The sequence below is a fragment of the Cyprinodon variegatus genome, unplaced genomic scaffold, assembly GCF_000732505.1.
Source record: "Cyprinodon variegatus isolate N-32 unplaced genomic scaffold, C_variegatus-1.0 Scaffold445, whole genome shotgun sequence".
In the NCBI taxonomy this organism is placed as follows: Eukaryota; Metazoa; Chordata; class Actinopteri; order Cyprinodontiformes; family Cyprinodontidae; genus Cyprinodon; species Cyprinodon variegatus.
The window spans coordinates 548,182-558,506 of NW_015150898.1; the positions used below are offsets into that span (position 1 = coordinate 548,182).

Below are 10,325 nucleotides of genomic sequence, written 5' to 3' on the forward strand. Positions count from 1 at the left end.
GGCTGTTTCTCGGTAACTCCATTTTGACACTTGTTGTTTCGTGCTTCGCAGGTGTGACAATTTTCATTACATTTACACTTGCTCATATTTTCCAGACAAAAAGTTAATGGTGCATCTCCCAAATGTCCCGGCCGCAACAACGCTTTTATTGGTTCCGCTATCGGGACGGAACCAAAAATGGCGAGCCGTTATTTAAAAAAATAAATAAATAAAATTTTTAAAGTTTTATTTTGAAGAATTTAATGCCTTTTAAGACTTTTTTAAGGACCCGCGGGAACCCTGTTTTTAGGAAAGCTCGTCTATGAACCCATACCCCGATGACATAATGCACCTTGATTTCATAGCCTTTATGAAGCCTTCCTAAACTGTCCGTATTAATTATCTGATATTGAACTCTGCTTTGGGCTGCTTTGGAGTTCAAAAAATTTGTTGCAAAATTGCTAAATAAGTATTGCACCCAGAACAGGAAGAGTTTGCAAACCTTTGGGTGAAACAGTAAATTTTAAATACAAAGTAAAATAGAGACATGGAAGCCGAGAATCCAAACCTTTTTTAAGACGAAGTCGACCCGTCCAGCTTTGTTCATGTTGTGAGGGAGATGAACCCTCTTGCTGACCTTTGAATAGCCTTTGGCAGTAGCTGTCAGAATGTGAGTTCCTGAATTAAGCAGCCTCCAGTAATCTCCATCCTCAGCTTGAAGTGAGTTATGGAGGAGAGAAATACATAAAATATAATGAAAATAATAATAAAATTTGTAGCTAAAATTTGTCAAACTTTGGATATGTATTTTTACCTGTAGTGATGTCTTTCCTAATCCCCCTGACAGAAACAGTTGCACCCTTTATACCATTTCCATCTGTATCCCTCACAACACCCTTTATTCCTCGATGGACCTTGGAGGAAAAAAAGAGGCCAATCATATCTAATTCCATAATGACCAAGCATGTTTAATCTGGACTAAGCAATAAGGCCCCTTCAAACAAGCTTTCCAGTCGACACTTACAGATTCAAGAAAACTAAGCAGAGCTTCTTTATTTCTTTTCCATTCTGGATAGAGCTCAGCCTCTGGGGGGAATTTGTCACAGCCAAGCTCCACTGTGATCTCCATACAGTTGGTATGTAGGTAATTGAAATCAGACATACCTGCAGTTGGAGGAGAGATATTGTGTGAAGGTATCAGATATTTTGTTGTCAGAATCATCAGAGTATATATGTGGCAACTGTGAAGGTATCTCACCACCAGCAAAACTGTACCACAGTGCACCATTGATGATGCCTCTGGTGCGATAAAAAGAGGCCCCACACCTGTCTGTGTCGTTGTTTGACATGGTTGCATGAGCATCTGCATAAGTGCGAGCAAGCTGCTTGAAAATCTGGGCACGGGAAGATTATTGGTATGTGAAAGCTGAGAGATGTTAATGTGTCTGATTTGTTATGTTAGTGAAGTGTTTTACATGAATCCTCACCAGTTCATCTGGTGTTGGTGAAAACATCTTTTCCTCCTGTGGGTGTCTGGAGAAGTCGAAAGGGTAGGAGACCACCAGCTCCCCTCCATGAAGGCTGGCAGACTGAACAAATGGCAGTGACCTAATCCACTTCATTACTGCAAAGGTCTCTGGTGCCACCTGCAGGTAGAAAATCACAACTACATCATTTACAGCCAAGGTTGGTTGGTCGTTCAACTAGTTAACTGTGATAAGTTCCTTAATTTTCTTCTACCTTCCCAAACCAGTAGGCATCAGGGATAGGGATGTGATCTATGCGGTAGTGCCTGCTGCGACGGTTTCGGTAGAAGATAGAGGTGAGATCAGGAAAGTTGCGGTTCAGGTCAAGGTTCTGGGCATTAGCACGTCCGCTTATCCATCCATTCAGCAAATGACCCTAAAAGGTTTGAGGTCAAATAATTCTTGGCATTAAGGTTTACAAATTCTGGTATTATGGTAATGGTATTTAAGTGATGAACCAAGACAAGTAGCAACAGCAATTATTAGAGAAAACTTAAATCAAGTTAGTCAGAATTTAACAAAATGAATGTTAGATGTCTATGTTAATTCTATTGTTAACATGAAGACAAGACCATTTATCCATTATAACAGAGGAAAAGAAAACATTAGGGCATTATTCAAGAATTAAATTCAAACACTAGTCCTTTGCTTAAAAAAAAACATCTGATTTTGGTTTATGTGCTTTATGTGCTTTAAGTTCTCAGCCACTGCTCATTTCTTTATATGTGAAAAAAAAAACTCTTTGTATATTCCTTTAAAGTTCCAGATTTTTTTTTTTTTTAAATCATATAAGTTGCCTTGATCAAAGCATTCCTGGCTTTTCTGACTGTATCTTTCAGTTTATTTTACATTTCTATTTTGCCACCATTATGTGATCCTTTTTAGTTGAATATTTATTGTATTTATATCATGCTGGCAGAGTACAATCTTCTAGGTAACACATTAATTACTTTTATTTTTCCAGACATCTAATTGAGCACTGGATCTTTTTATCAAAAAAAGATCAAGAGGTGAATTTAATATTGTGCTACATTAGTGACCCATCTGCAAATATATTGATCACTAAAAGGCCAGCCCGTCCCTATGAAATATAATGAAACTGGACAGATTAAAAAAAAAAAATATATATATATATATATTTTATTAATATTTCCAGAGTAGAATAATCATGTTTCAAATAACATCATGGGTACTTTTTGGGGCAAAAGAAAAGAGATACATAATCTTTTAGCTGATCAACTTACTATTAAGCTGGAATCTCATTGGGAATTGTGTTGCCTTAATACTGCAGTTCTTTTTCATGCATGTTGTTGTACTGTTATCTCTGGCTTTTCTTGCTGATATAAAATATATAGCGGAAAGAAAACTTTGGAGCAGCCTACCAGTGAAAGATAATCCAAAACTAAATTTCTTTGAATGTTTGAATAACTGATTATGAAGTCAGGTCAAGGAGAGAGTAAAAATAAATGGGGAGAGAATCCTTGAAAAAACAGACACTCTAAAGAAGCATTGATCAAGGCTATCATATATAAAACTCTGGTTCTTTGAAAAGGAAGATACAAAGAAATGAGGATTATTGTTGTACAGCTCTGTGTGTTGCCAAATGCATGCACGGATACAGAAACAATTTCCTCTTCTATATTCCAGACATTGACCACAGAGCAAACATTTTCCTTTTAAAGCATATATTTTCCGAATTATTGTCACACATGCAGTGACGTCCAAAAGATTAATTTTAAGCAGACTTTCTTAAGTTATAGATTTTGTCAAAGCCAATAAAATACTTAAAATGGAACCATGCACTGACTGAAGCAGCATATTGGCATTCAGTAACATTTATCTGACCCAGACCAATTATAAATGCCCAAATTGTAACATGCACAACCCATTCACATAAGAATTCCCAGATGTTAGAGTCATAGGATTAGTGGATGTGCAGAGCAAAAAGAAAAACCTGCTGCTGCTGCCTGTACAGCAGACATGTACTTTTCCCACAGCCAGCTTAAGTGTTCAACCTGTTTAAAGATGTTTCTGAAATCTGTCTGAATCAGATTTATTTGGGTCAATTATGTGAATTCATTGGTCAACCAGTGTTGACATCATTTCAGTTTATTTATATAATGCCAATTCACAACACGTCACCTCAAGGCACTTTACAGGTCATCACTGGTTGATCACTTGAGACTGGGAGCCAGAGGAGCTGTTTCTACAGACTAACTGATCAGGCTTCAAAGCAAAAGACAAAAGAAAAGAGTCAAAAAGAAATGAGAGTGGATAATGGTGGTTTGTTCTTCCTTTTGTTAACAATATTTACTTCCTGGTTGGAGAGCTCCGGGTCATTGCTATCCTCTACCTCTGAGGCAGCCAGCTCATAACCGTCAGGGTTCATGGAGGCCAGAATGTGCACCCGAGTGTTGTTAATGATGGACTGAATTCGTTGGTTTCCCAGGATGTATTCTGAGCACAGGTACTGCGCCAAGTAGATGAGCAGCTGACGGCCTAGCACCTCATTTCCGTGCATGTTGCCCACCAACTTAATCTCTGGCTCAACTACAGAAAATGAGCAAAATAAATAAAAAAAAACGCTTAAAGCTACAGCAATGCCATTCACAATAAATATGATGATAAAATATCTTTTTTAAAATAATGCGACAACTTGTTCTAGAAACAATTGGCATAACATATTTAAAATTCAAAAATGTAGTCTGATATCTTTTCATCTTTTATAAGATTTATTGTCAAAAGGACAGATCCACCAATTATATCAGGACAAATCCTCAGTTCAGTGCCCAATGCACATCAAAGGGGTGTTCTTTTTTAATATACACCACAGGAACACTGCTCTGAAGATGTATCTACCCCCCTGACGGAGTTCGTAATTTCTTTTCCTTTTTGACACATTTTTTAACACTTAAAACTAGATGGATAAATACATCCAAAAAGTAGGTATCTAAATATGAATCTAGGTTCCTGATTCATATTTAGATACGATTAGAATCTGTCTGAAAGCATGAAGTAGGCTAGTATGTCTCAGAAAGCGACACTTCATCTAAATAAAATAAAGAAAAGTATTTCATGTTGATCAGTTTGTAAAGGGTTCAAATTAATCATTTCAACCTTGGAAGCCCAAGAACCACAGATAGGGCCGTTATGCAGAAACAGAGGAACAATGAACAATGCTGCCCTCCAGTGTTTCCAGACAGCTTTTGCTGGAGGTCACAAAGGTACAAGATACAATAAACAACCAAATGTGACTAAATTCTGCAAACAAGAGAAGGCCCCAATTCACCACTGTGATGTAAAAAAAACTCACTACCAGTTATAACAAATAACCTATGGTAATTATAGTGGCCAATTGTGGCAAAACTGGCTATGTTTAAAGGTAATTAGCTTTTTTTTTTTAATCAGACACAGTTGGACAAAGAAAATAAAATTCAATAAATAAAATCTTTTAAAAAAATCTTTTCATATTTACGCTGGTAATCTTTCTCCAGTATTAAAATAAAAATGTCTAGAAAGTATAAATACTTTAATGTCAATTTAATGTGTTTACTGTGATGACAAAAGTAAGAACAGAGGGCTATTTTGTTGACAGTAACGTAGTAAACGTCAGGAGTAAAATGCTTTTACTCACGCAGCTCATGCTGTCCTGGGTTGTCAGTAAACTCGATCACCAACAGATCTCTGCCTTCTGTGCTTCTTCCAATGCTGTAGACCTGAGAGATATGGGAGCATTTGGCTGCTGTTCTCTTCAGTAAGCTGTACATTTGGGCATTAGAGGTGTAGGTGAACTGAATGATGGTGCTTGGTTCTTCTGGAGTGAGACTGGATAACGTCAGCTCCTGTCTGGCTGGAGGAGTGAATCACAGGGATATGGAGAAGAAGAAAGGGTTGGCAGTGTTGGTTTCAAACATTACTTCGGTATCATTGGTTAAAAAAAACAAAGACACATATCTTTACCTTTCAGCCCTGCTAATGGGTCAAAGCAGCCCTCCTCATTACCAGCAAAGAAGCGATCACAATCCAGGAAGTAGGGCCAGGCCATCTCAATGGCCTCAAAGGCGTGCATACAGTCTTTCCTCAATGCCTCACATGTGCTGCGGCATGGTTTGATAATCTTGTTATCCCGACAGGGTGAGGCCAGTACCGAGCACCCTACAAGACGGATCTCAGGGGAGCACTCACCATTGAGTAGACCATGGATGACACTCAGAAGGAGGTATTCTGCTCCTGACTCAGCTTCAATACGACTTTGGTGACCAAGAATATTAGGGAATTTGGTGCTGGAAAAATGGAAGATAGGAATGCCATTTGGAAAATTGTACAAACCTCCCATGACTATGTAGTTTGTAGAACCATGTAATACAATGAAATGAACCATGAAATATTCGCTATTGTTAAAACTTTATCAATTCCTGGCATAATTTTGAAGGACTCTCTGCCAAGTTCTTGTCTTATTTTTATGCAACCTTGATTCAGTTCATTTTTCTCTATACAGCTGTCTTAAGCAGCAGCAGAGCACTTTTTACAAATTAAATTCTCAAATTGAACTATGTGGCAACAGGACATATTTTGAACAAGATATTTTTTTCTTATTATAATTGTGATGGCAAACTTTTGCCTGTAGACTCAAAGATGTGGGTTTTTCACAGTTTTATTGTCCGGTTGCTTTAAACATTGTGCAGTACTAACCTTGCTTTCAAGATGATTTTTTTTGCAGGATTAGTGAGTTCACAAACCCACAATGTTCCATCTTGTACTGCTCCAGCTTAAATAATTCAAGTCTGAAACCAAAACAGGTCTGCTAATCACGTTGCACTACAATAGTTTAAGGTGGAACATACACTCACCGGCCACTTTATTCGGTACACCTGTACAACTGCTTGTTAACACTTCATTTCTAAGCAGCCAATCACATGGCGGCAACTCAGTGCATTTAGGCATGTAGACATGGTCAAGACAATCTCCTGCAGTTCAAACCGAGCATCAGTATGGGGAAGAAAGGTGATTTGAGTGACTTTGAACGTGGCATGACTGTTGGTGCCAGAAGGGCTGGTCTGAGTATTTCAGAAACTGCTGATCTACTGGGATTTTCACGCACAACCATCTCTAGGGTTTACAGAGAATGGTCCGAAAAAGAAAAAACATCCAGTGAGCGGCAGTTCTGTGGGTAGAAATGCCTTGTTGATGCCAGAGGTCAGAGGAGAATGGCCAGACTGGTTCGAGCTGATAGAAGGGCAACAGTGACTCAAATAACCACCCGTTACAACCAAGGTGGGCAGAAGAGCATCTCTGAACGCACAGTACGTCGAACTTTGAGGCAGATGGGCTACAGCAGCAGAAGACCACACCGGGTGCCACTCCTTTCAGCTAAGAACAGGAAACTGAGGCTACAATTTGCACAAGCTCATCGAAATTGGACAATAGAAGATTGGAAAAACGTTGCCTGGTCTGATGAGTCTCGATTTCTGCTGCGACATTCGGATGGTAGGGTCAGAATTTGGCGTCTACAACATGAAAGCATGGATCCATCCTGCCTTGTATCAATGGTCCAGGCTGGTGGTGGTGGTGTCATGGTGTGGGGAATATTTTCTTGGCACTCTTTGGGCCCCTTGGTACCAATTGAGCATCGTTGCAACGCCACAGCCTACCTGAGCATTGTTGCTGACCATGTCCATCCCTTTATGACCACAATGTACCCAACTTCTGATGGCTACTTTCAGCAGGATAATGCGCCATGTCATAAAGCTGGAATCATCTCAGACTGGTTTCTTGAACATGACAATGAGTTCACTGTACTCAAATGGCCTCCACAGTCACCAGATCTCAATCCAATAGAGCATCTTTGGGATGTGGTGGAACGGGAGATTCGCATCATGGATGTGCAGCCGACAAATCTGCGGCAACTGTGTGATGCCATCATGTCAATATGGACCAAACTCCCTGAGGAATGCTTCCAGCACCTTGTTGAATCTATGCCACGAAGAATTGAGGCAGTTCTGAAGGCAAAAGGGGGTCCAACCCGTTACTAGCATGGGGTACCTAATAAAGTGGCCGGTGAGTGTATAGCTGTGACAACAGCAAGAGCTGCACTGAAACAAATAATGCAACAATCGTTTTTGGCATCTACTTAATCATATTCTGTTACTTTAACACAACAGTTTAATGATCTACCCTGGTAGCTTGAAAACATGATTGTGTTAAAGTAACTACCGTAAATGTAATTAAGTAAATTCCAAAAACGGTTGTATTATTTTTTCATGTTGCCAAGCTCCAGGTAGAACGAAAAAATATAAATATGGCTGCTGCTGTCACATCTGATTCATCAGAATCCATGATTTAATATTTGAAAGAAAGAGACATTTGTTACCATGATTGGCAAAACCAAAATTATGAAGGTGGGATAGGTGGGTGTTGCTTTTTCCAATTTGCTCAAACAGTTCCACTAAGCATCCTTCCTTTCCCCCAACTGAATGGTTGGAGCGTTCTGATTGTCTAGAGCTATACCTGAATTCTGAACATTATCAGTCTGTCTTGTCAGGTTAGTGCAGTTGAGTTTAAGGTAAATTACCTATGAGCTCCACTTCTAGGAAGATTGTCAGCTGTCTGGGTTTCTTATTTGTAAGTAAGGTATTGATTTTAAACAGTAAAAATCGCAAATTGACCAAAAACTAAATACACATACTTTATAGGCTTAATCACACTTGCTGATAATTTTCCAAGCATGTTTTATTACCACCACCTGTGGACCAATTTTAAGTTAAAACCAATGGAGCCTCCAGAAAGCTTATAGGGCACATGGGGCGGTTAAAAACCCCTTGGGGTGGCAAACCAACATCAAAAACAAAGAGTGACTCTAAAATGCTGTGATGATTCACAATATTTGCTAGAAATCTAAAGGTTATCATCATCATAGATTCTCACATATCAAAATAACAGCGATTTAACCAGATTACGTGTGTCACTTTCATATTCAAAGGAATATGAAAACACTTTTACTGATAAAATACAAGTTCCTCACAAGTAAAATTAACCATAAACATTTATGAAAACAGTACCCACATATTTTTCAGCTTGATGGGGAAAAAGTAACTTAAAACTACTTACCATAAAAATTAAAAACATCTATAGTTTTTGTAAATATATTGTCTTTTGATGTTTAATCTTTTTCTGTCCCTAAAGCACAATAATTTAGCGATAGTAACAGTAAGAAAAGTGCTTTTTTTGTAATGAATAAACCTTTTTGATCCAATTGCCTTTTTGTTTTGTGAATGAAACACCTTGATTTTTCTCCACTGGTACAATAAGGATATTTCTATTCTATTTTCCATTCTACTCTACATGAATAAGAAACCAACGACTTTATTGCTTTGGTATAACTCACGTTGAGTACTCCAGATCATTACAGTAGCCCAGGTTCAGTTCTGTGCAAGTAGCTGTTGAAAGATAGTAAAGGGGAAATAAAACAATTTGATTACAAAATCAATAACAGCACTATTTTCCCAGTAAATAAACACAATAAAATATTGTATTTTTAATCATGGTTAAACATACAATGATATAATAAAATAATATACATTTGTAGCATGTAGTTAAGGCTCCAATGCAATCTATTATTCCACCTTCCTGAAGTTTGTAGCTTTGACAGGTTTTGATTCCTCCAAACAGTGAAATAATGACACATTGATGTGGCTCCTAGCTTTGAAAATTACATTTTGGAAACATTATTGACAATTTATCAAGCTCAAGCTCACAATCCGCTAATTAAGCATTAAAGTGCCCCTTTATCCATACCCCCCATTCAAAAAACAGCACACCTCACTGATCTTAAATCAATGGTGAAACCTGCTAATTTCTCTCCTATGCTGTGATACACACACTGAAGAAAAATAATGCAACCGTTTTTGACATTTACTTAATCACATTTAGTCTTTAACACAATTGTTTCATGTCAACAGGATGGGACACAAAACATTGGTGTTAAAGCAACTAAAAATTATTCAGTTAATGCCGAAAATTGTTGCATAATTTTTTTTTAGTGCAAAACCCTGCGACAGAAGGAAAAACCAAGTAGACACATACGTGTTTCTTCCCGTGTGCTGCTGCTGCATCTTCCTGTGGGGAAGAATCAAGAACAAAAAGAAAGCAGTGGGTCCAAAAATCACCATTAGGGGGCGATATGTTCACATGAATGATAAAATAGAAAGCATTGACTCTGCATCAAAGATAGAAAAATAATAATAACATTTGTTTAACAAATAAAAACTGTCAGTGGTTCCAACGTTATAGGCATGTGTCCAGAAATGTAGCAGAGAAATACTGAGGAACAATGATTATAATAAGTGTAATAACCAGTTAATTATGTGTTTACTAATTCGGAGCGGATCATGACCTATTTATTAGATAAAATTAAGCGTTGGTTTCAGAATAAAACTGATCATCATCATCTAGTGTGTTAATTTAAAAAAAAGGCCAATTCAAGAAAAAAAAAAAATGTATGCATTTCAGCCTCATATGTGAGCAGACTTGTGCGCGGCCATTGTTTTCTCTCCTCTCTGTGAACTTACCTAAAAACTGCTCTCCTGGATGACACGGCTGCTGCGGAGCGCACTGGCAACTCCACGCTAAAAACAGCAGCGCCAAAACTCCCAGATGCATGCTTAGCTTCAGGCGAGCAGACTGTGATATGTGGCAGTTAACTTTCAGCTGCTACTTTTTCTTCTTCCTCTGAGACTCTTTTTTTAATTACCACCAACAGCACGGGGCCCCGTCCTTTGTCTGCTGCGCTGAGAGCATCCCAGACCAGAATGTGGCTTTGAG

General features: G+C 38.3%; 1 protein-coding gene across 2 annotated transcripts in view; it reads right to left on the bottom strand.

The window, feature by feature from the left end:
* Positions 1-10,325, bottom strand: part of LOC107093767 (carboxypeptidase Z-like) — an 11,628-nt gene extending 1,303 nt beyond the window's left edge. The window contains exons 1-12 of one of the 2 annotated variants that reach the window (XM_015389030.1): positions 10,073-10,325; positions 9,588-9,620; positions 8,890-8,941; positions 5,466-5,788; positions 5,140-5,355; positions 3,859-4,055; positions 1,720-1,881; positions 1,467-1,625; positions 1,238-1,373; positions 1,004-1,143; positions 794-893; positions 548-693 (exon numbers count right to left, since the gene is read on the bottom strand). In XM_015389030.1, the coding sequence (XP_015244516.1) occupies positions 548-693; positions 794-893; positions 1,004-1,143; positions 1,238-1,373; positions 1,467-1,625; positions 1,720-1,881; positions 3,859-4,055; positions 5,140-5,355; positions 5,466-5,788; positions 8,890-8,941; positions 9,588-9,620; positions 10,073-10,163 (1,755 nt within the window). In that variant the 5' untranslated portion in view covers positions 10,164-10,325. Of the gene's footprint in view, positions 1-547; positions 694-793; positions 894-1,003; positions 1,144-1,237; positions 1,374-1,466; positions 1,626-1,719; positions 1,882-3,819; positions 4,056-5,139; positions 5,356-5,465; positions 5,789-8,889; positions 8,942-9,587; positions 9,621-10,072 lie in introns of both variants that reach the window. The other variant, XM_015389029.1, reaches the window with a different exon arrangement.